Source organism: Aspergillus foveolatus (assembly GCF_047715535.1).
Source record: "Aspergillus foveolatus strain CBS 279.81 unplaced genomic scaffold BDW70scaffold_1, whole genome shotgun sequence".
Lineage (NCBI taxonomy): Eukaryota > Fungi > Ascomycota > Eurotiomycetes > Eurotiales > Aspergillaceae > Aspergillus > Aspergillus foveolatus.
This window is the reverse complement of record NW_027396065.1, coordinates 507,449-532,803: the sequence shown is the minus strand read 5'-3', so window position 1 is coordinate 532,803 and position 25,355 is coordinate 507,449. Positions and strand designations below refer to the sequence as shown.

Below are 25,355 nucleotides of genomic sequence, written 5' to 3'. Positions count from 1 at the left end.
AATACGCAGGGATATAGTCGACAAGTACTATGCAAGCGTTCGGCCTGTCTACAGACTGAAGTCTGTGCCGTCAGCTCAGGGAAGATAAGTAGGCTTTGCGAATGGAGCATGCGACTTGTAATTTTCACTAGGCAATCATTTATCACGTGGTAACCAATGACCTTGTTTCTATTGACCAAGTTTCTAATAATAGGGCTGGATTGTTCTAGGAATACAAGCTTCAGTAGATGTGTGTTCTCTTCGTGTGGTTTGCATAAGGTTCTGGGCGGTTCTATGCATTTTACACCCATATGCATCAAGGGATCTTTCTCAAGCCAATTCTTGCGGTCATATATGTACCAAAATAGGCGTTCAAGTGTGTCTATACAAACCTGAATGACCTGATTGATGCGGTACGCTTGAGTACAAAGGTTTTAAAACTCTCTAATACAATTGCGCCGGAAATATATCAAAAGGACTAAGGTGATGCCCAGAGTTGCGGTGAGAAGGGTGTTCTTAAGGAGCTGTTGCGATGTATTTGGTTAGCTAAAGATTTAGGATTATGAAAATCTACTTTCTTCGAGATAGATAAGCTATTAACCAGGAAAATATTAATGATTCATAAAATTATCTTGTCTAGAGAGAGGTGCTATAAGAATTTAAGATTGATTCTGTGAACTTCCTGCTTATAATGAGGGTCTATAAACATATGGGGTTATGGTGGTCTGATCTCGAAATAAGTGGCTAGGGCTATGAGACCGTTCGTGAGTGGGTGCCTGAGGCTGCTACTGCTCAGAACTACCTATTTGTATAAGACCCCACCAACTCTGTCAATAATCACGCATTATGACCAATATGTTGTTGGCAACCTGTCTTTTGGTATATAAACTTGCAACCGTTCGCACTACCCTGTCTGAACACGGCACAGCCTCATTCTTGGTTCAGCTCAAATGTGGTTGGGAATACTCTACAGAGACCATGCGCTGGGATTTGGCTGGGAGCACCCTTTAAGTGCGAGAGATGTGTTTTTACAGTAGATGGATTTCAGTAAGCAGGTATGTCACTGCCGTTTGTAAACTGAGATCGCTCGCCATTTTCGCTTGGAAACACGAATGAATTCCAAAGGGAAGCAACTATAAAAGAGTGGTTGCTGGACTGATTATGTCAGAACGAATCAATGACAGGACCCACTTGGGCGGTGAACTGTCGCGGATGTCATAGAGCCGTGCCATTCCCCCATCCCAGAGCTTCGATTCTATTCTAAAAGCCATCTCATCGCGCCTGGTTACATATTCGTTTAAACTATACATTTATCAAAAAACATCATCTTCATGGCGACTAACGCCAGATACGAGCCGGCTCCTCAGCGAGATTCGTTCGAGGACCAGAACTACACGCAGGCCCCGCCTTCTTATCAGGCTACTGCGCAAGAGCCTCCGCCTCGCAGCGAGGACGACAACGTTCCTGATGATTTTAAAGTACGTCCCACGCGCCGCGTGCCTCAACATACCATCGTCAGGATCTAACGGCTATAGTTCGGTGGCACCGTCGCGGAGGGCACTCTGCCCATCCGTATGCAGTTCATCCGCAAGGTCTATGCGATCCTGTGAGTATAACTGCTCATTACTTCGAGAACAACTTGCTGATCAGTTCTCATTCGAACAGCACCGTCCAGCTGCTTTTAACCACTGTCATGAGCTCCATCTCATTCTTCAGCCCTAGCTACTGCGAATGGATCCGTGGCAACGTCTGGCTCATGATGGTATCCGTCTTCGGCGCTTTCGGATTCCTGCTCGTAACATACTGGAAGCGCAAAAGCTACCCAGCAAACCTCTTGTTCCTCTCTGCGTTCACCATTCTTGAGGCCTACTCCATCAGCGTGGTTACATCGTATTACCAGCCCCGGATCGTGGTGCAGGCTTTGATCTTGACTTTGGGCTTGTTTGTTGGTCTCACACTCTTTGCATGCCAGACAAAGTATGACTTTACCAACTGGATGCCGTACCTGTTCGGTGCGCTGTGGTTCCTCATCCTGTTTGGATTTGTGGCTGCCTTTGTTCCTCACGGCAGCACCATGGAATTGATCTACGGCAGTCTGGCTGCGCTGATTTTCTCAGGCTACATTCTGGTTGACACCCAGCTTATCATGCGCCACTACCATGTTGAGGAGGAGATTGCGGCTTCGATCTCGCTCTACCTTGATATCCTCAATCTGTTCTTGGCCATCCTACGGATTTTGAATAACCAGAACAACAACTGATTTCCCACGGTTCGCAGTCATCGAGGAAAGTGCTCTTATAACGGATACTGCTTGCTTCTGCCTATCTCTGCCACTAGTCTGTCTCTTCAGTTACTGCTGTGCTATTGTCTTTCAGGTATTTACTTGACTCTGAACATGCCATTCTTGCTATTGTATTGAAACGAAGCGTTCAATAATATCTTGTTATCATTACCAGGGCTGAAGTCTGCACCACTGGCAGTTTTAAGGAACAACTTCTCCAAGCGATTACTCGGATAATTAAGTACCGTTTTTCTGGAACCAAGAGTAGCTGTTTCAACTCTCTAAGACCAAGGACCTTGACTAATATCAACCAAGTCTAAGCCAAGCCTAATCCCTGGCTGAGGTGTCCGTCTCCGGCATAAATGCTGGTTATTTCAACCCACCTGCACCTCCCACCAGATTAGCAGAATGAATTGGATGACCCTGGTCAAGGCATAATCTATGGGCGCGCACATCGTTCAGCAAGGTACTCCGTAAAGTAGTTTTATGACGCTCGATGCCTTGATGCCTCGCTCGGCTAACCACTCAACCCAAAATGCCGATTCCCACTGCCGCAAGGCCATCCTCCGCTTCTCACCCCAGCGAACCAGCACCACAAAAACCCTCCCAATTGAAGCGACGGTTTATGCGAAATTTCATTGGATAGATATGCTTCCCCGCGGGGAATCTCCGGCTTGCAGTCGGGGCCAACATTTGCTGAGCGTCCAGTTCCACCGTCCATGTCCACGTTACCTTAGCTGCGTGCCGGTGGGCGAAAGCGTTCTAGCTCTCTGGCTAGCCTGGCTTTCTAAATTTTTACGACAGAAGGTAAGTAACCCATGCTGGAGCGGACGCCTAAAAGTTTCTAATTGTCATGGTAGCGGGTAAGCGATACCGCCGAATTCCCCAACTCCTCTTCTCCGCTTTTCTTCCATCCCACACAACATCATCGCTTTTATCCATATGATCCAATTCGATTAATTTATGCATGGTAACTGACTTGGACGAGTAAGGATCCTAATCGCTTTGTTCCCGTTCATTAATCGTCGGACATATCCGCGATCCCCAGCTAGGGGCGGGGCCCTACACATTCAACAGTCCGGGGAAGCAGTTACCAGCCGCCGGAAAAGGATTCACCTCGCCTTTCCGTATCGAAGATGAGCATGTGCTCCGAGCACCTAAGCGCATCATTGTATCGACTATGAGTAGCGATACCCGTCAAATCTCCGGTGGTAACGCCAGGTCCAAACGGCGATTAACCGATGCGGTCGACGAGGATGGCAGACAGACCACCACGGCCGACGATCCTACCTCTAATCCAAAACGTCAACGAGTCTCTCGAGCCTGCGATAGCTGCAGATTGAAGAAGGATAAATGCGACGGAGCTCAACCGATATGCTCAACGTGCGCCTCTCTTTCGCGACCATGTACCTACAGAGCCAATCCGAAGAAGCGCGGCCTCCCGACCGGATACATCCGCACGCTGGAGTTACTATGGGGGCTTGTGTTCAATAAGATACAGGGCAGTGAGGAGGTCGTCCGGACATTATTGAGGGCGGCAAATATCCCCAGCCACCTGGCAACTATGGGGAAAGAGTCGGAGGGGTCTGATACACTGCTCTCGTCTTGGAAAAACAGCATTGTCTTGAAAGAGATTGAACGTCTCTTGACGTTTCTTGAGCAACCGGAAGGGGACCAAGAAAGAAGCGCGAGAGGAGAAATGGATTCTCCAGCGGATGCTGAAGGAAGCAGTGTGCTTTCTCCGGAGACGCTTGAGTGGCAGCTTCCAGATTCTCTCGCGGTTGCGAGTCAAAGTCCGTTAGCGTCTGGGCCATCTCCAGTGAGGCTGCCTAGGCCATCCGCAACCCGTCTCGTCAGGGACTCTGGCACGCAAACAATTCCCCTAGGAGAAGTCGAAGACTCCACTACTAACGGATCATCCCACGATCGGCCTGGGATCGCTTCAAATTCTGCCCCAGAAGAACACCGCTTGCCTCCTAACCCGTGGCCTCTACTTGACATATACTTTTCCTACACCCAATGTTGGTTTCCAATATTAGAAAAACACGATATTCTTCGAACAGCTTTCCGCCAAGGTGACGATGAACGATACAACTCTCCATCCGCCGCAGGGGACAACGCAGCCTTGTGGGCTGTTCTAGCACTTGCCTCAATCCAACAAACCTCAATATCCGTTACGCGCCAGTTATCAGACTTACCAGAGGACCGACCGGATCCTAATCAACTATACGCCAAAGCACGGAGTCTCATCCCAACGGAGAGCGGGACCTACCAACTCGGCCATATCCAAGCGCTCTTAATCCTGTCATTGATAAAGCTAGGCCAACAGGACTGCGCAGCAGCGTGGATGCTTGTAGGACAGGCTGTTAGGTCTGCTCAGAGTCTAGGACTAAATGATCCTTCCGATGCTACGGGAGCAGAGAAGACCGCAGGACGGTCCAAACATGTTTTTCTAGGGTGCTTTTTGCTGGAGACTCTAGTTGCTGCTAAACTAGGCCTGTTGCCTTCGCTGCGCAAGACTGACTTGACAAAGGTTGGGTTAATTAATGAAGATGGTTTGGAAGAATGGCATCCTTGGGAAGACCAGACTGGACTTCGCCCGATAGAATCATCCCGCTCTTTCCAACGCGGGCCCCTCCATGCTCTCAGCACTTTCAACCGTCTGCTGTCGCTAATGTGCATCCTGAATGAGTTATGTTGCTTAAGGCAAACGCCAGCGAATTCCATGTCATATCTAGAGACTCTTGAGCGACAACTGCAGCTTTGGGTCTCGGCACTTCCTACAAGCTATCGGATTGACCTGCTGACAGTCTCGACCAAGCCGGCATCACCCCACATATTCGGCCTAGAGATTATGTACGAGGCCGTTGCAACCGCTATAAGCTTACAGCTGGCAGTCCAGAAAAACGAAAGAAACGGGTTACGACGTGCTTCGGAGGGCTCCAAGCGGTTGATCTCACTACTTCAAGCCTACATGGAGACTTATAGCCTATCTGCTACCTGTCCGACTTTCGGCATAGCTCTGACTTTAGGCCTTCCACTTCCCTTCATGAAGAAAACTGCACCATGGGCCTTTGAGGCTTCCCATGGCATCAACCACAAACTTCAATCGTTTTCTGCCCATCTCGCCACGGTTTGGATCCATAATATTAGCTCGCAGGGAAGACCGGGACATGCTGCACAGCAAGGTACTCATCTCAGGAGTCCGATGGCCATACGCCTGCCCGGAAACAATATGCGTTTAACGAACTTGATCGACGAATCTCGAGCTGGGAATATTTCAACCACTGACTCATATCTTTCGCCAACGTGGATGCGGACTTCAAACGATGAAAATGCTGTATTATCTCTACCGACGCCAGCATCGTCTCTTAATATCGCGTCTGGAGTTGAAACGAACCCTACTTCGCAGCAAATCTCCCATCAACATCGCTCTTCGGTCTCTGGAAAGCCTAACCCAGCACCGATAATGTCCGACCTGACGACGCCTTTTCCTGCGTCCGGTCATCACTATCAACAAACGTATAATGATGCCAGTTTGAACTTCAATTCTTTAGTCGACATCGAGAGCACTAGCTCAGCACAACGACCAAGGATTGCTCCTGACCTCGATGCCTTGTTTGACGAGTTGGCCTCACTTGATGGAACAGATAGGTAACCAGCCTCCCTTCTGCACGCAAGTTATGAGAACTAACTAGCACTAGGATGGACAACCAGCCCGAATTCATGCAGAATCTGGGTTTTGTTCCAGAAGCCGGCATTCCCGACCTGTATACGTACACTAGCCAGACTGATTCATTTCTCCTTCCGACACAACAAACATTAACGTCGCCGGAGAACACCCTGCCGCGCGAGTCGCAAATAGCGACAGAATCACTCAACCCCAGATGATTGTTATATGGAGGTAATTTCGTTTGACATAAATTACATGATACGTCGCAGGAATATCATAATCCAAGAAGAATTTACAGAGCAGCCTTTTTCTCCAGAGGCTTGAAGTTCAACGCAACATGCTCTACTGCGACCTTGTACCCATACACACCCAGTCCCACAATGATGCCTGATGCTTTGTCGCTGAAGTAACTGTGATGTCTGAACGGCTCTCGTGCATGGACATTGCTCACATGGAGTTCGATAAATGGAATCTCAACGCCTAACAGGGCATCCCGGATAGCGACAGAAGTGTGTGTATATGCACCCGGGTTGATGATGATCGCGTCGGTGTTCCCACGGGCGGCATGGATTCGGTCAACAATGGCCCCTTCATGGTTTGACTGGAATGTTTGCAGGGAGGCGCCGAGCGAAGCTGCGTGGGCTTTGGAGGATTCTTCGACGTCGGAGAGGGTGGTTGAGCCGTAGATGTGCGGTTCGCGGGTGCCCAAGAGGTTGAGGTTCGGGCCGTTGATGAGAAGGATTGATTTTGCCATTGTGCAGAGTAACAATGAGGGTTTCACGGCCGATTGGTTCGGGGGATAAAGTGTTATTTAGTCCTTGTCTCTGGTCTTGGAGTATAATAAAATTGCGGGGAATCGGATAAGGGAAAAGTGGTGGCAGAACGCTCTGCCGGCTGCAACAGAGATTGCCCCAGTCAAAATGGCACAAGGTCAAGGTTGCAGTATGGGGCGGTCGATAGTAAAAGACATTGATTGATCTTCAGGGTGCTGTTTCATCTAGTAACCTTCTCGAAGCGTTAGGACTAGTCAATTCCTTGTAGCGCCTTCTCAAGCGCTATGGTATAAACCTTTTTTTAGTATACTGACTCGGTTATCAGCGGCCTGTTGGATGATCTCCACTCCAACTCATCATGAACCACCCCTCTGACTCTTTCCCCTCCCTCTTCCCCTTCTCCTCCCCTTCCTCCTCATAAAAATAGGATACACCGCGTGTAAGAAATGGACTGCCCTGTCCCGCAAACCGAGCTTGACGAGATCTATGCTTTCGCAACCGACCTCGCCCGCAAAGCGGGCCAGTTATTGCTTGAGCGCATCAACGATCGCAACTCCGACCAGGTCTACGCCGAGAAAGAGAATGCGGTAGACTTGGTGACGCAGACTGACGAGGGTATGGCTCTCTTAAGGTTACGGCATTTTTATTCATGATCGAAACTGATGATACCAAGATGTCGAGTCATTAATCAAAACAGCCATACAGACCAAATACCCAGCCCACAAATTCCTCGGCGAGGAAAGCTACGCCAGGGGACAGAGCAGGGAATACCTGATCGATGAGCAGCCGACCTGGTGTGTTGATCCATTAGATGGTACGCTCCTTTCCTGCCTTCCAGGATACATGCCTAACCTGCTTATACAGGCACTGTAAACTTCACCCACGCCTTCCCCATGTTCTGCGTCTCTATCGGCTTTATCGTAAACCACTACCCTGTAATCGGAGTCATCTACGCGCCAATGCTAAACCAGCTCTTCTCGTCATGCCTCAACCGCGGCGCATGGCTGAACGAAACGCAACAACTTCCGCTTATCCGCAAACCGTCTATCCCACCTCTACCAGCAACTGCACCATCAAAGTGTATCTTTGCATGCGAGTGGGGAAAGGATAGGCGCGATATTCCAGACGGTAATCTGCAAAGGAAGATTGAGAGTTTTGTGAATATGGCTGCTGAACGGGGATCTCGGGGTGGCAAGGGAGGTATGGTGCATGGGGTTCGGTGCTTGGGGAGTGCGACGATGGACCTGGCATACACGGCTATGGGCTCTGTGGACATCTGGTGGGAGGGAGGCTGTTGGGAGTGGTGAGTCCTCCATAGCAGTGGTAGTTGTGGTTGCTCCGAAGGATGATTAACGACAGCTCAGGGATGTGGCAGCCGGTATCGCAATCCTGCTTGAAGCTGGGGGATTGGTTACTGCGGCAAATCCGCCTGAGGACATAGATGGGCCGATTGAGCCGGTGAAGCTGGGCAGTCGGTTATATCTGGCTATTCGGTATGCCTCTAGGTTCATCCTTTTGCTCTTGATACTGACTTGTTCTACAGACCCGCCGGACCCTCAGAAACGGAAACAGGTCGAGAAACACAAGAACGAACAGTTCGAGAAGTCTGGCGCCGCGTTCGCCAGCTAGACTATACAAGACCGACGAGACAATCATAGATTAATAATAGAACTCTAGACAATGCTTACATGATTCTATCTCTATACATGACAGTCTACAAATTTGACTTCGACCGCTCAGCCACCGTCTGCGCAACAAACGCCTGCACCTTCTCCACCAACCCTGGCTCACTAACTACATCTCTCCCGGTCCAGAGCCTCGCCTGCTCGAGACCCTGCCAGATGAGCGCCTCTGAGCCAAGAATGACCTTCCACCGCGCATCCTGGGCCATCTGCGCAATATCCGTCCAGGGCAGCGGGTGGTAGCACATCTCCAGGATAACTCCCTGGTCCTTCTCATGCGTCTGCCGATTCAGGAGCACGCGTAGCGTCTCGCGAGCTCTGATCTCCTCTTCTGTCTGCGGCGGGTAATTGGGAATCCCGCTAACAATAGCAACGGGTGCCTCGAGCGTCGCCGCCACAGACGGATCTGAAACGGGGACCAACGCAGCCTGCGGCGACGGGTTACGCTGCTTATCCTCCGCAAGAATCGCCTCCACCTCCTTCGCATCTCGATTGACGATGTAGATCTTGCTAACACCCAGCCACTTTCTCAAAACATAGATCGCTGTTCGCGCAGTGCCCCCACCACCAACGATAAGCGCAGGCTTTCCTTTGAAATGTTCCGCACCGTTCGGCGACCCCTGTAGCAGAGCTTCCCGAATCCCAATACAATCAGTATTCGTCCCAACATACTGTGTCTTCCCATCCTCTTTCTTGCGCAGGAATATCGTGTTGCAAGCGCCCGCTTGCCGTGCGTCCTCGGTCAAGTCATCGAGGTGCGGCATGATCGCGACCTTCCAGGGCATTGTGACGGACGACCCGACGAATTTGGGATTGGAGCGGATGGAGGAGAGGAAGGTGGATATCTCCGGTGATCTCGTAAACGATGTACCAGTGGCTGTAGACAGGGGGATCTGAGTCCAGTTCAGGCCGAGCGCGTTGTAGACTGTTTGATGAAGGGGAGGAGAGAGCGAGTTGCGCAGTGGGTGACCGTAAAGGTAGGCGACACCATCGCGGTCGGTGGGAATGGTGATTGGCTCCATGTTTGTTATTATTTATAATTTTTTTATGATTTTTCCCTTTGCGGTCAATGGGGAAGACGGACAGTACTCAGTCCAGCGATTTGGATCTGACGGAGAGGAGAGGGAAAAGCTGGGGTGTTATAATTTATACGGGGAGCGTTTAGCCGGCCGCGGCCCCCGGAAGAACGCTTTCGCCCCTCTAGTGGAGCGGTGCGGGTCATGCAGAATCAGAACCTGCACTCGCTTAACCGGGGGTCGAAACCAGCACCCCGTGGGGATTTCACAGATTGTCGCTCGTTCAAACTGCTTTAGCTCAGGGTGGTAAATGCTTTCCCCACAATCTCTGCTCGAGTCATGTCCAGTGAAATCCTTTCATCCCCGGGTTTCCTTTACCCAGGCTACCCTCCCCTCGGCCGCATATAAGGTTCCCTTGGGTCTCCGCTATTTTCTTCCCCTTCTCCATCACCACATCCCATTCTTCTACCTTTAATTTGGGCAAAATGTCCATCCTCGCCTTGGTCGAAGACCGCCCAACTCCCCGCGAAGTTTACAACTGGCGCGTCTACCTCCTGGCCGCAGTCGCCTCCTTCACATCATGCATGATCGGCTACGACAGCGCCTTTATCGGCACAACGCTGTCTCTGCAATCCTTTCAAGATGAATTCAATTGGGAATCGCTCAATTCGGATCTCATCAGCGCGAATATCGTCTCGCTATATCAAGCGGGTGCCTTCTTCGGCGCTCTCTTCGCATACCCCATCGGCCACTTCTGGGGCCGCCGCTGGGGTCTTATGTTCTCTGCTCTTATTTTCTTCCTTGGTGCCGGCATGATGCTCGGTGCGAATGGGGATCGAGGGCTAGGGCTGATCTATGGTGGCCGAGTGCTTGCGGGCATTGGCGTCGGCGCCGGATCGAATATCTGTCCAATCTATATCTCAGAAATGGCACCTCCCGCTATTCGGGGTCGCCTTGTAGGTGTTTATGAGCTGGGTTGGCAGATTGGTGGTGTTGTTGGGTTCTGGATCAATGTACTTTCCCTTATTTTCTCTGTTTTCCCTGGTTGCTAACAAGAGTAGTACGGCGTGGACGAAACCCTTGCCCCGAGCCACAAACAATGGATCATCCCCTTCGCCGTGCAATTGATTCCTGCTGGCCTGCTCATTATCGGCGCCCTCTTGATCCGCGAGTCTCCCCGTTGGCTTTTCCTCCGCGGTAACCGTGAGGAGGGCATTGAGACCCTGGCCTGGATCCGCAACCTGCCAGCCGACCATATCTATATGGTCGAGGAAATCAGCATGATCGAGCAGTCGCTCGAACAACAGCGTGTCAAAGTTGGGCTTGGTTTCTGGAGACCCTTCAAAGCAGCCTGGACGAACAAGCGTATTCTCTACCGCCTCTTTTTGGGGTCTATGTTGTTCCTCTGGCAGAACGGGTCAGGCATCAATGCGATCAACTACTACAGTCCGCGCGTTTTTAAGAGTATTGGCGTATCGGGTGGCAATACCTCACTCTTGACAACGGGCATTTTCGGCGTCGTCAAGGCGGTCATTACCTTTGTTTGGCTGTTGTATTTGATCGACCATTTTGGACGGCGTAACTTGTTGCTTGTCGGTGCGGCGGGCGGTTCAGTCTGCCTTTGGATTGTGGGCGGATACATCAAGATCGCGAAGCCAGAGAACAATCCCGAGGGAACGCAGCTTGATAGTGGTGGTATTGCGGCTATATTCTTCTTTTACCTGTGGACGGCCTTCTATACACCGTCCTGGAACGGCACGCCCTGGGTCATCAACTCGGTAAGTCCTCTTGAGAAAAAAAAAAAAAAAAAAAAAAAAAGTAGTAACAGCGTCCCAGGAAATGTTCGATCCCACCGTCCGCTCCCTCGCACAAGCCTGTGCCGCCGCGTCGAACTGGCTCTGGAATTTCCTGATTTCCCGGTTCACGCCCCAGATGTTCACTTCCATGGGATACGGAGTCTACTTCTTCTTTGCATCGCTGATGATCCTCTCGATTGTGTTTGTTTTCTTCCTCATTCCCGAGACGAAGGGCGTGCCGCTGGAGAGCATGGAGACTCTATTTGACAAGAAACCGGTTTGGCGCGCTCATTCGCAGCTTATCAGGGAGCTAAAGGAGAATGAGGAGGCGTTCCGGGCGGACATGGATGCAAGTGGGAAGGGAGGTGTGACGAAGGAGTATGTCGAGGAGGCTTAAGCAATCTTGGTTTCAAGTGATGTATATATGTTATGAGGATAATATGAATTGAAAGGCGATATTTCTTGTGGATATTTAACTTGGTAGTCGTCTATCTAATATGGTACGCCACAAGAATATCTACATATGGTCTCTACTTACGGCCCTAATCATTTCCTCCCCGATTGCCTGCCATTTATACAGTTTGAACATCCACAGGCTTACCCCCCTCCATACTCTCCCTAACAGCTCGAACAACCCTGAGCGCTCTCACCCCATCTTCAACACTGCAGCCAACTCCTCGCTCGCTGTCCTCACCCTTCTCACTAACAACATCAACAAAATATTCCCACTGCGCATCAAACGGCCTCACATCAGCATCCTTCACTAAAATCCGCTGCATCCCCAACTCCGTATTCCAGCCTTTCTCTTTTTCCTGTCCACAAAAAACATGGTCATAACTCCACCGTGTCATATCAGGCACACTGAGACTCGCTCTGGTTCCAAGAATTCGATAACAATCGCTTGCACTCTCGGAAGGAGCGGGCGGAATCGTAGGATTTTCGCCCGTCCCCGTTTCAAAGTTTAACGGCGAAGGCGTCGCGTCGCAGATGAGGAATGTGCCTACTACCCCGGAGGCAAAGCGCAGCGTCACAGCACAGCCTTCCTCGGCCGTATGTTCCGAGTTCTCCCGCATGCGCTGCGGGAGTGTACCCTCCGCGTAGACCCTACTGACCGGCCCGAACAGAAACTGCAGCACGTCGATATCGTGGATAAGATTAATCCCCAGCACGCCGCCCTTCTTCTTATCTGCGCGCCAAGAACCGAGCGGGGGCGCGAAGTAAGATGCCGGCTTCAGAAGCGTCCAGAGGCCGTTCACTGCGATGACGGTGCCGAGTGAGTCTCTCTCTAACAAAGACTTTGTGGTTTGGATGTACGGATTGAAGCGGCGGTGGTGGCCGATCAGGATGTTGATCTTCGCATCCTCAGCCCCCTTCTCCTCTTTATATTGCTGTTTCTTGATGGTAGCGAGGAGGTGCTCGGCCGACTCCAGATCATCACTGATCGGTTTTTCAAGGAGGATATTGCGGATTCCGTTTTCCAGCAGCTGGAGTGTGACGTCCACGTGCGTGTGATTGGGCGTGCTGACGATCGCCGCGTCTGGTCTCCCGGTTGTCTTAGCGACAACGTCTAGCATAGACGTAATAGAATCATAGCAAGGAACGCCAAATGATTCAGCGACCGGGATTGCAGAGGGTGAAGGGTCAACGAAGGCGATCAGCTGGGTTCGTGGGTGTCGTTGCACGGATTGTGCGTGACGGGGTCCAATAAGTCCGGCACCGACGATGACAATGAGGATATTCTTGTCCTTTTCCTTGTTGAAAGGTGCCATTGTGCACGGTGATTTGGAAATAAACAGAATCGGGATTATGGTTGGGTCGGAGAATCGGTGCAGGATAAACCGGCTACTTGATGTAGGACGACAGTCGTGATCTATCGAGCGTCGAGATTCACTGTGGGACTGATTTATGTAATTTGAGGCGCAGCCAACTCAGGGACTCGAAATGTGGCTGTCTGTGGATGCATTTGCGGGGTATGGAGTACAGAGTGCGTACAGCTGTGTATATGGAGTTTCCTTACGGGGAGGGTAAACTGGTATGGAGAGACCGGGCAAAACGCTCACCCGGCCACCTCTCGAAACGTTTACCCGGTATACTCCTCTGATATCAACCTTTCCAGTCAGCACCTATATCATCACGACGTTCTCCTGAGAATTCCGCAGCTAACCGCCCTGGATTCTACATTAACAAATAAGCTATTTGCTTTTTCTCCTGCGAGTGTGATCCCCAATACGCTTACGTATCACATGCAGATTGTCTTTACTTCAGCTGCATTTAATCAGCCACAGCACTACGAGCAAACATACCCTACCTACCTACTCTGTCTAGGGTACATAATCACCGCCACCTCCCTTCTCCTCGATCAGTCTTCAACTCATTCAGCTCATTTATTCTGTTCTTAATATATACATTCACTTCTCCAGCAGAGACACCAGAGTCGGCAATTCAAAATGCCCGCAAACCTCAAAATCGGCATCCCAACCATGTCCCTGTCAAAACCGGGCCTGCACTCTCTTGACCATAAGCTCCGCGTCGCAGCCGCTCATGGCTTCACGGGGATCGAGCTGTTTATTGATGACCTCTCCCATTTCGCCTCATCGTCATTCAATAACTCCCTCACCCAAGCAGCAAAGTATATCTCCTCGCTCGCCAAGCAACTCAACCTCACATTTATCTGCCTGCAACCATTCGGTTTCTACGAGGGTCTGATAGACAGAAACCAGACGACGTACCTGCTCACTGAGAAACTCCCGCTCTGGTTTGCGATCGCCCGCATCCTAGGCACAGATCTCATCCAGATCCCCGCGAATTTCCTCCAGAATGACCCTGTCACCGGGGCTGCACGAACATGCGGCGACATGCGGCTTATCGTCTCGGATCTGCAGACGATCGCAGACATCGGCGCGAAGCAGGGCTTCCGCTTTGTGTACGAGGCGCTCTGCTGGTCGACGCATGTCGATACATGGGAGGGAGCGTGGAATGTCGTCAAGCTGGTCGACAGAGAGAATTTCGGGATCTGCCTGGATAGCTTCAACATTGCTGGCCGGATCTACGCGGACCCCGCTTCCGTCACTGGGAAGACGCCGGAAGCTGAGAAGGCCGTGGCCGAGTCCATGGCGACGCTCCGTTCTCTCGTCTCCAGTGGAGAACTGGACATCAGGAAGATCTTCTACATCCAGCTTGTCGATGGCGAGCAGTTGTCGGCGCCGCTGGACGAGAAGCACCCCTTTCATGTGGAGGGCCAACCCGCAAGAATGAGCTGGAGTCGCAATGCGCGGTTATTCCCCTGTGAAGAGGAGAGGGGTGGGTATCTGCCTGTGTTGGAGATCGCGAGGGCGTTCTTTGAGATCGGGTTCGAGGGGTGGGTGAGTCTGGAGCTGTTTTCGAGGACGTGTAATGATCCCGATGTGAAGACGGTTGGGGAGCATGCGCGACGTGGCATGGATAGCTGGAGGAGGGTTGTTGCGGCGTTGGGACTCGATGTTGAGGTGCCAGCGCCGGTAACTGTGAATGTTAGCATGAATGGCAAGGAGAGGGCGGAGGTGCAGGTGCAGGAGGAGCTGGCTGTTCAGCATCGGCTGTAGATAGTGGTATCGTGTGAGGACGATATGGTTAGATCTAGAGATGTTTATTTTGTCTAATTACTGGTAACGATGACTCATGCACGCTGTTGAAACACGCTGTACAAACAATCACTGTTGAAGATGATACCTGCACTCATTCCTCTGCCCAGCGTCGCTCTCGTAAGGGCTTCTCGCCTCCTGCTCCTTCCGTCTCGGCCCGCCATGCGTAATACTCGCCTAGCCGAGTCTCCGCGTATGAAGCGTAGTCGAAGTCAATCTGTGAGATTTGTGCTTGGATCAATGCCCAAATGCCCCTGCGACTGTTAGTATAGAATCCACTTAATCCGGGGGTGACGCTGACCAGTATAAACCGGGCAGACCTCGAAAGCGGTCTACATCCTCGAATAGTTGGTCAACAATCTTTGGTTGCGATGACTCTGGAATGCCCTGATGTTGCGCATAGCTCCGAACGTATTCAGCCAGGAACTGTCGGCGGACCGTCCGCGTGGGCATCATGCTGTAGTCGCACTCAAAACCGCCCCACTCGGCAAAGTGGTTGGCAATGTCAAAGGCTGCCGGTGACGGCGTGGCGTACTCGTAATCGATGAAGTTGACTGTTTCCGTCCCATCGTCGGAGCGCTCTTCTGAGGGACGGATGATGACGTTGGCGGACAGGAGGTCGCAGTGTGCGAATACCAACTGCAACAGTCAATAAAAGGTCTTTTAAGGGTTTTTAAGACTTGGTAGGGCATACCCCATCCTCTCCTAGTCCATTTCCGGTGTCCAATTCACGGACGACTCGCTCCAGCTCTGTTTGCAAACTGCGCCGTCTCTGCTGCTGCGCCTCGGTACTTGTAGGCAACGCAAGAATCCACTTCTGCAGTACAGCCCAGAGACTAGGTCCAGGTCGCCGCGGCTGGATGACTTTCAAGTCGTCCGCTTTCACAGGCTGGCCGTCCGCGGCCACTTCTACAGAGTCTATGGGCGAAGCCTCTTTCGATGTGGGCATTGTGCTGGCCGCGCTGATGGGAAGAACAGCATGCCACTGTCCCAGTCTGCGCGCAACACCGCGCCAGACGTTCTCGGTAACCAGATCCTCATGGGTGGCCGGGCGGCCGCGAATGAACCGGTACAAAAGACCATTCTTAAACCGAGCCAGGAGTGGAGGGGCTAAGCCATATCTAGCGAGGAGCGCATGCGAGTTCGTTTCTCCTGGTGGACCATTCTACTTTAGCATATGTCGCATTGGGCAGTGGAAAAAGGGGCTCGCCGGCTTCGCATACTTTCGCGGTCTATGAGAATCTCTGTATGATTACCGTACGCTCTCATCAGTACTGCTTCCTTGTCTATCTCTTCTTCTGTCAAGCCGGGCTTGCGGTTTATAGCTTTGAAGAGCTGCGGGGGTTAGAACATGCACGTTGGTGATTTTTGAGCGACGCACTGTATTGGTGATCCCATCCGTGAATCGCACAAACTCGACCTTGTTTTCTGGCCCCTCCCAGTGAGGATTCAAAGTGAGGATGAGCCTCAGCGCGGAGGCGTGTGAATCCGCATGGTTGTACGATTGGGCAATGTACCGAGGGGTAGAGGCATCTGATCCGTTGAGCAACCCCATCCTGTTGGGCACGGCGTCTATACGGCGCAGAAATGGTAGTCGTCTGCAATATCCAGCACCGTCAGCAACATTCAACGCATAGGAAAAGGAGCGTACTCACGGCCAAGTCGCAAACTACGGTACGGGTCAGGAACCTAGGTTCAGGCAAGTAGGCACCTAAAAATTTCCCCAACACAAATGGGCGGACAAGTCACAGTAGACGGCGATAGATTTTCGCGAGTTCTGGTAGAGTTTTAACCAGTTCTCAAGCCAGAAGGGTGGAAATATAATCTCTTAGTCTACCAAAAGATCCTTGAAAGGGGGTCGACGGGCCAGAAGAGGCGACGATGTCGTCAAGCTGGAGAATAATGGAGAGGTGGTCTCGTGCCTCCCTTGCCTTGATTGGCGAGCAGGCACGCCCCTCTCGTATCCTGGTCGTCTTGTAACGCTGTCCCGCAGCGAGTTCCGCGGGTGAGAACTTAGTCCTTATTTCCAGAATATGTCTCCGAGGCTGTAAGTCTTATAATGTTATCGTTATCGGTTAGAGGTCAGTCGCTAATTGCCCTGGCGTCTGTGTTTTTTTTTTTTTGCCATCGGGCTCACTAAATTCAGGCTTGAAGCCAGTAATACGGGCCAAACTTACAGTATCAATCTAACCCCATGCAGCTAGCCATTACTTTTGCATGTGATTTCCCCTCCATAAACACTGACCGCCTAAGATTCTGCCCACCCCCACCCTCAGTCACATGAACTCTCAAGCCCTCTCCCAAGCCCTCACTTCACCGGCTACCCAAAAAAGCTCCGAGACCGAGTCCAGCACTAACTGCTTTCATCCTAGCGGCACTCTTGGCTACTCATATAAAAGTCTGCACCATCCTTCCTCCTTTCCCTCTTCTTTTCTTTTCTTCTCCATCATCAGTAGCGGTTTACTTATCATGTAAATTCGTTTAAACCGGAGCTCCGCCATGTGCGGCTCGCTGAGGGTTATCCTGTGAGATTTCTTCGGAATCTTTGTGGGTTTTCTTCCGTTCCCAGCTCTGGAGAGGAATTTTGACCATCACGCCCTTCTTTTTCCCTTACAATTCATGGCTGGGCTAGGTGTGCCTTTTGGCGTGCCCATGCGCTTTGGCTGTGGAGGGGGCGTGACACTATTTTGCTTGCCCTTGGTGGTATTTGCTGGCTTCGTAGGATGGGTTGTAGTTCCTGGCTTGAAGAGTTTTCTGCTGGACTGCTAGAGAAGTACTTGATCTGCCTGGTACAATGGAACCAAGTACTTCGCAGAGTCTGCAGAGCTGCCGCAGATCTAGTTGTGCTGAAAGAGTCTCTTGCGATGGAGACCTCTAGACCATGCCATGCCAGCCGATCGACGAAATTTGACGACTCTGTCCTATGTTGCGTGTTGGTGCGGCGAATCCACTACACAAATCTACATATACGGCGTATTTGAAGCCAAGCAGAACATGAATATGATCGTGATTCATATCTACTACCCGATATCGAAGTCGAGTTAAGCCCTTGCTGCACTACCAATCTGGATCCGTTCACCAGTCCATCTATCATCCTTCCGTAGCACCGGCCAGCTCGTTCCATCTCCCTTCACGAGCATCAACTCTAGCTTCGTGCCGAGCACCTTGAACGTGGATTTCTCCGGGTCAATCGGCGCAAACAGCTCGTAGTTATCCTTGTACCGCTTATTATCCGTAGTCGGAAGGTCCAGCGCGATGCCGGTGGACGTGAACTCGACCTTGGCCTTGTCCTTGTCGATTTTCTTCAAGTATAGCGAAACGTTGACGGATGTTGCCGTCTGGTAGAAGTCGTTTCTGACAATCATCTTGTCAGCCCTCGCCAACGGTTGGCTGGGTAATGGAAGAAATCAGACATACCTAACGCTCTCAACCTTCTCCTCGCCAGCAGGCTTGCCCTTCCCAACAAAAAGATGCCTCTTCTTCTCCGCGCAGCCCCCGATCTTCAAGAACTCATCGAACTCAAGAACCCGCCTCTTACAGCATGACCAGCCCTTGCTGCCTTCATGAAAAACGGGCTGGCCGGGGTGGTAGACGCATCGCTCCTCATCCCGCGACACGTCGGGTTTATAGGTGCCGCCACAGCCCCTCCTCCGGCAGGTAGCATTCTCAGGAATCGCAAGCTCGGGATCATCAGATTCAGGCTCTTCAGGAACAGGCGTAGGCGCATTCGAGGGAGGAGGGATAGCAGGCGAGTGTGCGACAGGCCGGGGAACCCCGCTATCTCTGACAGGAACCGGAGCAGCCACAGGAGGCTGCGACTCAGCTGGCGTGTCCTTCTTTTCAGCCGGCGCAGGAGTATCATCTACGGCGGAGTGTTTTCCTGTCGTGCAGGGGGGAATTTCCATAAATTCCTCAAAGGTGAGGACGCGGGGCTTGCAGCAGTTCCAGCCTACATTGAAAAAGGTAGATTTAGCGATGGCTGCGGAGGCACTAACTCAGAGGGTACTTGCGAGTAACATATCCCCAACGCCAAATCAGACGGACCCATGAGGAGGGACCGATAGAGGAGCTCTACTTACCTTTCTGTCCTTCGTGGAATACTGGCGGGCCTGGATGATACACACAGGGCTCCTCGGGGTCGGTGAACACCTTCCCACAGCCTTTGTGTACGCACTTGGTGGCCATTGTGGTTCGCGAATATTACTATCTCACCGAACTGAGACAGAAAGACGATTGGGAGGGTTTTAAGAGGACAATGAGGGCGCCGTTGAAATGAAGGGTGGGGGAGTCTTCTCGAAGGAGCTGATCTCGTCAGAGCCCAAAGGGGTTTAGTCTGGGGAAGCTCGAAGGTTCCATTCGGCTTCCTGTCTCCGACTTCTCGGCTCGACACCAGTTACGACTTCAATCAATCGAACAATTGAACTATTGTCCTTATACAATGTTTCCTACAGCGCGCCTACTCCAAGCCCGCGTCACGCTCTTCACCCGTGCCGGCTGCGGACTCTGCGACAATGCAAAACACACCGTGACCCAGCTGCATAAGCGCCGGCCCTTCGACTACGCTGAGGTCGACATCATGGCCCCAGGCAATAAGGAATGGAAAGACGTGTACGAATTCGATGTCCCAGTCTTGCATGTGCAGTCCGGTACGGGGGCACTATCCGACCCGAAGAAATTGTTCCATCGGTGGACCGAGCAGGAGGTTGAGACGCTTGTCGACAACGCCGAGAAAGCGCATTAAGAGTCAACTCATGGATTATTATGCTACAGGTGCCACAGCAGTTCTTACGGCGGCGGACGTTATGGTAATCCAAACGACCCGCTTTCGGCATCGCTGGTTCGCCGGGTGCAGATATGAAGTATATACAGAATTGGATCCATCATGGCCGATCATAATGCAACTAATATCCGCCAACTTGCGATGGCTTATACTTGAACGTCTGGATAGCAACTGTATCTTTCATCCGTTTCATCCCACCCAACTCCGTTGTGAACTGTGAGCAGGTTCAAGGGGTCGACCTCATTTTTTATCTGAAGCAGCCTGTCATAGTTCTCCTGTCCCCAGAATGAATCAATGGGGTTGGGCTCGAAAGGATCGGCCTCATTCTGGTATGCACCGCCGTTGGGAGTGAGATCCCGCAGCGGGTTAATGATATCGTGTGTTGCCTGCCAGAGATTCTGGACTACGCTGGGCTCGGTAGTTGTGCCGTCGAACTGCTGTGTGAAGAGAACATGCCACAGGCCGTTACGCCAGGCCGGCGATACCGAGGATGCGCCTGGGCCGCCAGCCCTGTCGGCTTCCGGCATCGTCTGAGAGTAGAGATACGGCGTTGTCGCATACATCATTAGCGTTGATTGTGCGGGCAATACTTGCCCCTTCGCTGCTGTGAAAATGTCGTGCAAAGTTGATGAGAGCTGCTGTTGGTTTTCGCCGACGAAATGTTCTCTGGGAATGAGTCGAGTAGCTATGGTCCAGGCCGAGCTGGGTAGTATCTGGCTTTCCGTAGCGGCAATGGTACCTTGAAGGATGTCATGATAATTCGCAGTCGCGATACTCGCGTTGCCCACTCTTCCTGCATCGGTTTCTCTGTTGGCAAGATCGATCAAAGGCTGCAACGATGCCTCGGCATCGGAGAGGTTCAGTAATGATGTGCCTAAAGAAATTGTCGACGTTGCACCCACGGGCATGACAACGTACCCTCCCCAGCCTTCGGATGCCCATTTGTCGGCGTTTTCTACTAATATCGAGATAAGCTCAGCAACGACATCGTCATTGTCACCGGCAATGACAACCCGTGCAAACTGCATGTCCTTTCTGGGGTGCACGGAGTAACTGATTTCCGTCACGACACCGAAAGTACCGCCCCCACCACCGCGTAGGGCGAAGAAGATATCCTGGTTCTGACACCTGTTCGCAGTGACGTACTCTCCGTTTGGAAGAACGGCCTTGATCTGCTGGACGTTGTCGACGCCGAGTCCCAATTCTGGCGACAACATGCTGTGTCCTCCCCCGGCTAGCCAGCCACCGGCCATTCCAACACCCGCATATGTGCCACCCACGACCCGATACCCATTGGCATGTGCCCAATCGTATACCCCACCGAACTGCTGGCCAGCACCGATGGTTATCACGTCCCCGGCTGCATCAGAGCATTGATCAGGAACGAATGCTTTGGTGAGGTTGATAGGGGGTTGCATGTTATGTGTCCTGTATCGTCAGCATAACAGAGATAAGCACAAACTAGCAAACAAACTTACCAAAGCGCAAATGAGTCGGGAGCCGAGCTTCTCCCAGTATAGTCATGCCCAGTATTCTTCACAACCAGCCGCAAGTTGTTATCGCTGGCGAACTGCAGCGTCTTCTGCACATCCTCCACGCTCTGCGCGTCAACGTATCTCGTCGGAACACTCCCCTGCATGCAAGGCCTCGACAAAGGGGTCACGGTATCCGGGACCGTAAGCATCATCGCACAGTTATCTCCCGTCCTCTGGCACCCGCCCCAATTTGATTCCTGATAGCCGCCGAACTGGTCCGTCACGAACAGATGGTCAGCGCGGTTCTGTTGCAGGGTGTCGCACACTTCGGGATCAACATCCTGATTTGTTGTCAGCACAGCCAACTCAAGCCACTGTCTAACACTGTACCATACCTGTTGCTGTCCGTTGTAGTTCGTGTAGCAGGGCGCAAGCATCGGCACACCGACTTGCAACCGCCCCGAAACGCTCGAATTGAAAGCATCCCAGTCCGAATCGCTGACTGACAGTACGGAGCGGCGACCAACGACACCAGCAGTTACGGACTGCGGCCCAAGAGCAGCGAGCGCCAGTACTCCCAGAGTAAGCGCCATGGTTGCAACTTGCGATACGTTTTCGCCAGTGGCCGCGCGAGGTGTCAAGGTTGGCTGCAATTGGAACCGCGACCGACTTCTTTATATCCGGGCCTCAGCTCCCATGTTTTCTTTTTTTTTTTTGCGCGACTGTGCCCCTGCGAACCATCGGTCAAGAAGGTCATATGATTGCTGACGTAGCATTCGAAGCGCTCATCGGCTTTTTCCTACGGAGTACGGACAAATTCCCAGGTTGGTTCTGATGGAGCGTGAAGATGTGGGCATTGCAGCCAAAAAATTGGGTGCCACTGCGCCATATTACGAGCATACGCTCGATTGCTACGCTATAGGATGGTCTCTCACATATTTAAACCGAGATTTTGGTTCTACAGACCACGTCGTGTTTCAGCCTAGCATTTTTCAAGGAATGCTCCTTGACAGCCTTGGTCTTCAGTATGTTATGAACCCAGCCGATCAAGTATACGGCGGTCCGTGCTTTTGGTCCCGAAACCCTAGAATTCGACGGCGCAGTGAATGTGGATCCTGAACCACACCCTGCCCCTGCCCCGACCCTAACCAAGAGCCCCGAGTCATAACTAATGGACTAATGAACTACAATTCAATATCCGGTTCCTGAAGATCTCACACGGCTAATCTACTTAATCTGGCTCTATCCCCGCCGCTGCTCCCGGTCCAGCCCCGTGACCGTAGGAGCTATGCACGAGCTGAAAGCTGCAGGAGCTGAAAGCTGCAGAAACGGATCAAGATTAGGAAGGTCAGCTGTCCAATTACCGGCTGACTGAGTAACTTGCACATTCTTCTCGAAGACCGTGGCAAGGTGAGACTTCTTGGTTCTCGACGTAGGCGGCGAGGCGAGGTACAGGCGTCCGTACCTTCCATAGTAAGAGCTCACGTTCATGTCAACTGTTGCAGCCTAGGTGGTAGGTGCGAGGATAGTACTCTCGGATCTCTGGAACATGGCACCATAAGCAGTACGTGGTGTGGTGGACATTCTCTCCGGACCCGGGTTAGACGGCGGTTTGCGCAGCTCTTCATGCCATGGTTAACGGAAAGAAGGATGTCTGCAGAAGCAAAGCAGTCCATAACGAATGAGATCACGATATGTCACAGAGTAAAGAATGTATTCATGCCACATAACATTGTGTAGCCTAGCAACGCTAAGTTAAGCTGTGCCCTAAACCAGAACGCCAAAGCCTGTATGATAACCAATCGCTGTCCAATTTTGACTCAAAAGGCTCAAATTCGACCATGCAATGCAATGCATGCTTGCCATGACGGTATTCCAAAGTAGGCAGGTAGGTAAGTGTAAAAGAATTCAGTCTTAGAAGGAGAAGACGGGATGGGAACCAAGTGTCAAATATCCTGAATAACAATAACCCTCTCCAAAATCCAATCCACAAGAGCCTGTCCCTCAACCTTCCACTGTCCAGACTGCCACATCCCATCAAGCCAGTACCAAAAACTCTTGCCGCGCGGTCGTAAAAACATCGTCGTGTATCGTGCGCCTCTCGCAGTGCTGACAGATAGGTCGTGGTTGACATTGACAGAAGGGATACCCGCAACAGCAGGTGTAGGCGCGAACGTAGCGCCACCAGCAGCAGCCATTTGGTGTCGAATGCGCCACTCGTACTCTGCTTTCTCGCCTGCTCGTCGCGCAACGGCTTCTTCGTCTTCATCTTGGTAGAGCTCGCATTTGTTGCACGCTGTGCAGCGGGAGCCCGGGTTAGCGCGGAAGTGTTCGCAGAAATGGCGGTAGCCTTCGTGTTCTTCTTCGTCTTCGTCCTCATCCTGGTCTGGTCGGGGATCGGGGCCGGGCTCGGGAGCTTCGCCGTTGCCCATGGGGTTGATGTTTTCTTGGCGTAGGGGCGGTCGGCGGTCGCGGGTTTTTAGTGGTGGCCCGAGAGCTTTCCGGCAGAGGTAGCACATTGAATAGCCGCAGGTACAGGTCAGTTTGTTGCAGCCGGAGGACTTGACGAAGGAAAGGCCGCAGCGGGGACAGGTGCGCTTTACTGCGGCAGTGCGGGCGGCCTCGACGGTGGCTCGGAGGTCCAGTAGCAAAGGTTCATGGCAGACGTGCGGGTCACGCCACGGTTTCTGACAGGTGATGCAGCTGGTCCGTCGGCACTTCGTATTTGCGCAGGTGAATTTCTTCATGCGGACTTTGAGGCGCAAATTTAATAGAGAGTTGTTGAGAATTGTAGGAAGAGCGGTAGGGTCTATTAAATAGATAATCCCTGCGATCACAAGAAGAAAGGGTATGGCGTCCAGAAATATGAAGATCATTAAAAGAGTAGAGATAAGTCCGTCCCTGCGGAAGCGCCAATTGACACCGTTTGCCGGGGGGTGATAAACGGGATCAACCTCGGCGTAGGAACAAAAAGGACAGCGGATGAGTTTGAATTGGGACCTGAGAAGGGCATCGGATGCAAGTCTTGATTCAAACTTGGAGTATGTCTCCAGACCAGCCTTGTCGAGAAGTATAGCACGTTTGACTAGGTCGGCACTGAGGATACCTTTGCAGGGTTCACTGGGAGACGGCGCCAAGCACTTCAATGTCGACCTTTCAACATCAACAGACGAAGCCCAGCCCTGGCCAAAGAGTGCTTGGTGAACAGTATGTCGGATGCAGTTGAAGCAAATGAAGTGCATGCCGTCGGAACAGATCGCTATCTGCTCAAACGTGGCATCCGTGAAGCAGCACTCGCACTCGTACAACGCATTAGCCGCCTCGGCTTCCTTCTCATTCAATGCTTCAGCCAGTTTCATGTCCGCCCGTTCTCGCTCCTCTTGTCGCGCTTGAAGCACCGGCGCTAGCAACGATTCATGTAACTCGCGATCCAGCTCCTCACATCCGGTATCCTTGAGCCGGGGAACTGGTTCACCGTCCGCCTGACGTTGCCACAGGATGAGAGGATGGCTATCATCTTTGTCCTTCCTGCGCCTGAACGAAGGAAGCATGTTTTGGAATGTCGCCCGCCAAGTCTTCCGCGAAAGGTCTTGCAGAACAGGCCGAGCACGAAGATAGCAGAAATTCACCTCCGCCAGCACCGCATCCACGGTACTCCGGCTCAGCCCGCTGAATTCCTTGACCAGAACACCCCTCACGGCAGCCTTGTATTCCTCCGTCCGGAACCGCTCGTCGGGGGGCACCAACGATCCGGGCGTCTCGGAATCAGCCCCCGCGGCCGCCGGTGCATTTTCCGGCCCTGACGCTGACGGAACGTTCCATCGCCCTGCCACCCATTTCTCTTTATGACGCAGGAGCTGCTCAACGCAGACAGGTAGCCTACTATTGCCATCGAATCGAACGAGCAGCTCGCGGAAGACTTCGATCTTGACGTCAGGGAAAATCTGGACGAGTGTTTCAAGCGCGGCATTGAGTTCTTCCTGCTCCCGCTTCTGGTCTTCGGGAGCTGCTAGGGACGGCCGCGAGCGAGAGGATGAGCTGCCGAATGGGTTATTGCGAAGAGCCTCGCTGAGTGTTGCGGAGTAGCTAGTACTGGCATTTCTCGATCGAAGCGGGGGAGTGGTTGTGCTGGAGCGGGAGAAGCTGGGCACTGATAAGGAGAGCACCATGTTGCATTTGAGTGGCAGAAGAGATGCTACATGTCGCCGGGAAGATAACGAGTGGAATAGAAAAAGAGGACAGGAGACATAAGGAGAGAGGTGGTGAGAGTCTGGTCAGCT

The 25,355-nt window shown here is 52.0% G+C and overlaps 13 protein-coding genes across 13 annotated transcripts; 6 read left to right on the top strand and 7 right to left on the bottom strand.

The window, feature by feature from the left end:
• Positions 1 to 1,252: 1,252 nt before the first annotated feature.
• BDW70DRAFT_125740 (Bax inhibitor-1 family protein) lies at positions 1,253 to 2,652 on the top strand. Its single transcript, XM_073734944.1, has 3 exons — positions 1,253 to 1,457; positions 1,515 to 1,585; positions 1,645 to 2,652. Exons 1-3 carry the CDS (start codon positions 1,311 to 1,313, stop codon positions 2,237 to 2,239), a joined length of 813 nt encoding a protein of 270 aa, XP_073601105.1. The 5' UTR covers positions 1,253 to 1,310; the 3' UTR covers positions 2,240 to 2,652.
• A 788-nt stretch (positions 2,653 to 3,440) lies between these two features.
• BDW70DRAFT_154977 (putative C6 transcription factor QutA) lies at positions 3,441 to 6,151 on the top strand (the record flags this gene model as incomplete). Its single annotated transcript, XM_073739951.1, has 2 exons — positions 3,441 to 5,914; positions 5,965 to 6,151. 2 exons carry the CDS (start codon positions 3,441 to 3,443, stop codon positions 6,149 to 6,151), a joined length of 2,661 nt encoding a protein of 886 aa, XP_073601104.1.
• Positions 6,152 to 6,188: 37 nt separating this feature from the next.
• On the bottom strand, positions 6,189 to 6,919 carry BDW70DRAFT_2318 (type II 3-dehydroquinate dehydratase). The gene has a single exon (XM_073743558.1). It carries the CDS (start codon positions 6,685 to 6,687, stop codon positions 6,226 to 6,228), a length of 462 nt encoding a protein of 153 aa, XP_073601103.1. The 5' UTR covers positions 6,688 to 6,919; the 3' UTR covers positions 6,189 to 6,225.
• A 171-nt stretch (positions 6,920 to 7,090) lies between these two features.
• Positions 7,091 to 8,392, top strand: BDW70DRAFT_2308 (inositol monophosphatase family protein). The gene is made up of 5 exons (XM_073743551.1): positions 7,091 to 7,321; positions 7,380 to 7,520; positions 7,571 to 8,009; positions 8,071 to 8,199; positions 8,250 to 8,392. The coding sequence occupies exons 1-5, from the start codon at positions 7,153 to 7,155 to the stop codon at positions 8,362 to 8,364; spliced, it is 993 nt and encodes a 330-aa protein (XP_073601102.1). The 5' UTR covers positions 7,091 to 7,152; the 3' UTR covers positions 8,365 to 8,392.
• On the bottom strand, positions 8,310 to 9,514 carry BDW70DRAFT_2315 (shikimate dehydrogenase family protein). The gene has a single exon (XM_073743556.1). The coding sequence runs from the start codon at positions 9,408 to 9,410 to the stop codon at positions 8,421 to 8,423; it is 990 nt and encodes a 329-aa protein (XP_073601101.1). The 5' UTR covers positions 9,411 to 9,514; the 3' UTR covers positions 8,310 to 8,420.
• A 27-nt stretch (positions 9,515 to 9,541) lies between these two features.
• On the top strand, positions 9,542 to 11,654 carry BDW70DRAFT_2306 (sugar porter family MFS transporter). The gene is made up of 3 exons (XM_073743550.1): positions 9,542 to 10,417; positions 10,466 to 11,182; positions 11,241 to 11,654. The coding sequence occupies exons 1-3, from the start codon at positions 9,890 to 9,892 to the stop codon at positions 11,595 to 11,597; spliced, it is 1,602 nt and encodes a 533-aa protein (XP_073601100.1). The 5' UTR covers positions 9,542 to 9,889; the 3' UTR covers positions 11,598 to 11,654.
• A 118-nt stretch (positions 11,655 to 11,772) lies between these two features.
• BDW70DRAFT_154972 (Gfo/Idh/MocA family protein) lies at positions 11,773 to 12,969 on the bottom strand (the record flags this gene model as incomplete). The annotated part of the gene is made up of 1 exon (XM_073739950.1): positions 11,773 to 12,969. One exon carries the CDS (start codon positions 12,967 to 12,969, stop codon positions 11,773 to 11,775), a length of 1,197 nt encoding a protein of 398 aa, XP_073601099.1.
• Positions 12,970 to 13,454: 485 nt separating this feature from the next.
• Positions 13,455 to 14,817, top strand: BDW70DRAFT_125732 (sugar phosphate isomerase/epimerase family protein). The gene has a single exon (XM_073734943.1). It carries the CDS (start codon positions 13,648 to 13,650, stop codon positions 14,779 to 14,781), a length of 1,134 nt encoding a protein of 377 aa, XP_073601098.1. The 5' UTR covers positions 13,455 to 13,647; the 3' UTR covers positions 14,782 to 14,817.
• Positions 14,818 to 14,847: 30 nt separating this feature from the next.
• Positions 14,848 to 16,525, bottom strand: BDW70DRAFT_2293 (putative ethanolamine kinase). The gene is made up of 6 exons (XM_073743547.1): positions 16,476 to 16,525; positions 16,202 to 16,418; positions 16,044 to 16,155; positions 15,515 to 15,972; positions 15,122 to 15,459; positions 14,848 to 15,074 (listed from the first exon to the last, which is right to left on the bottom strand). Exons 2-6 carry the CDS (start codon positions 16,373 to 16,375, stop codon positions 14,915 to 14,917), a joined length of 1,242 nt encoding a protein of 413 aa, XP_073601097.1. The 5' UTR covers positions 16,376 to 16,418; positions 16,476 to 16,525; the 3' UTR covers positions 14,848 to 14,914.
• Positions 16,526 to 17,861: 1,336 nt separating this feature from the next.
• On the bottom strand, positions 17,862 to 19,005 carry BDW70DRAFT_154969 (CORD and CS domain protein; the record flags this gene model as incomplete). Its single annotated transcript, XM_073739949.1, has 3 exons — positions 17,862 to 18,174; positions 18,238 to 18,769; positions 18,900 to 19,005. The coding sequence occupies 3 exons, from the start codon at positions 19,003 to 19,005 to the stop codon at positions 17,862 to 17,864; spliced, it is 951 nt and encodes a 316-aa protein (XP_073601096.1).
• Positions 19,006 to 19,258: 253 nt separating this feature from the next.
• Positions 19,259 to 19,561, top strand: BDW70DRAFT_154968 (glutaredoxin family protein; the record flags this gene model as incomplete). The annotated part of the gene is made up of 1 exon (XM_073739948.1): positions 19,259 to 19,561. The coding sequence occupies one exon, from the start codon at positions 19,259 to 19,261 to the stop codon at positions 19,559 to 19,561; it is 303 nt and encodes a 100-aa protein (XP_073601095.1).
• Positions 19,562 to 19,746: 185 nt separating this feature from the next.
• On the bottom strand, positions 19,747 to 21,668 carry BDW70DRAFT_154967 (putative isoamyl alcohol oxidase; the record flags this gene model as incomplete). The annotated part of the gene is made up of 3 exons (XM_073739947.1): positions 19,747 to 21,028; positions 21,079 to 21,416; positions 21,471 to 21,668. 3 exons carry the CDS (start codon positions 21,666 to 21,668, stop codon positions 19,747 to 19,749), a joined length of 1,818 nt encoding a protein of 605 aa, XP_073601094.1.
• Positions 21,669 to 22,732: 1,064 nt separating this feature from the next.
• Positions 22,733 to 25,318, bottom strand: BDW70DRAFT_125718 (E3 ubiquitin-protein ligase). Its single transcript, XM_073734942.1, has one exon. The coding sequence runs from the start codon at positions 25,242 to 25,244 to the stop codon at positions 23,022 to 23,024; it is 2,223 nt and encodes a 740-aa protein (XP_073601093.1). The 5' UTR covers positions 25,245 to 25,318; the 3' UTR covers positions 22,733 to 23,021.
• Positions 25,319 to 25,355: the final 37 nt, after the last annotated feature.

Bases quoted from the DNA above. Each gene is read 5' to 3' on its own strand.
- BDW70DRAFT_125740 (XM_073734944.1), top strand. From the start codon at position 1,311: ATGGCGACTAACGCCAGATACGAGCCGGCTCCTCAGCGAGATTCGTTC. The intron at 1,458-1,514 runs GTACGTCCCACG...TAACGGCTATAG, and splicing joins ACGTTCCTGATGATTTTAAA to TTCGGTGGCACCGTCGCGGA. The intron at 1,586-1,644 runs GTGAGTATAACT...TCATTCGAACAG, and splicing joins CGCAAGGTCTATGCGATCCT to CACCGTCCAGCTGCTTTTAA.
- BDW70DRAFT_2318 (XM_073743558.1), bottom strand. From the start codon at position 6,687: ATGGCAAAATCAATCCTTCTCATCAACGGCCCGAACCTCAACCTCTTG.
- BDW70DRAFT_2308 (XM_073743551.1), top strand. From the start codon at position 7,153: ATGGACTGCCCTGTCCCGCAAACCGAGCTTGACGAGATCTATGCTTTC. The intron at 7,322-7,379 runs GTATGGCTCTCT...GATGATACCAAG, and splicing joins GGTGACGCAGACTGACGAGG to ATGTCGAGTCATTAATCAAA. The intron at 8,010-8,070 runs GTGAGTCCTCCA...ACGACAGCTCAG, and splicing joins GAGGGAGGCTGTTGGGAGTG to GGATGTGGCAGCCGGTATCG.
- BDW70DRAFT_2315 (XM_073743556.1), bottom strand. From the start codon at position 9,410: ATGGAGCCAATCACCATTCCCACCGACCGCGATGGTGTCGCCTACCTT.
- BDW70DRAFT_2306 (XM_073743550.1), top strand. From the start codon at position 9,890: ATGTCCATCCTCGCCTTGGTCGAAGACCGCCCAACTCCCCGCGAAGTT. The intron at 10,418-10,465 runs GTACTTTCCCTT...TAACAAGAGTAG, and splicing joins TTGTTGGGTTCTGGATCAAT to TACGGCGTGGACGAAACCCT. The intron at 11,183-11,240 runs GTAAGTCCTCTT...ACAGCGTCCCAG, and splicing joins CGCCCTGGGTCATCAACTCG to GAAATGTTCGATCCCACCGT.
- BDW70DRAFT_125732 (XM_073734943.1), top strand. From the start codon at position 13,648: ATGCCCGCAAACCTCAAAATCGGCATCCCAACCATGTCCCTGTCAAAA.
- BDW70DRAFT_2293 (XM_073743547.1), bottom strand. From the start codon at position 16,375: ATGGGGTTGCTCAACGGATCAGATGCCTCTACCCCTCGGTACATTGCC. The intron at 16,156-16,201 runs GTGCGTCGCTCA...TAACCCCCGCAG, and splicing joins CGGATGGGATCACCAATACA to CTCTTCAAAGCTATAAACCG. The intron at 15,973-16,043 runs GTATGCGAAGCC...ATGGTCCACCAG, and splicing joins GATTCTCATAGACCGCGAAA to GAGAAACGAACTCGCATGCG.
- BDW70DRAFT_125718 (XM_073734942.1), bottom strand. From the start codon at position 25,244: ATGGTGCTCTCCTTATCAGTGCCCAGCTTCTCCCGCTCCAGCACAACC.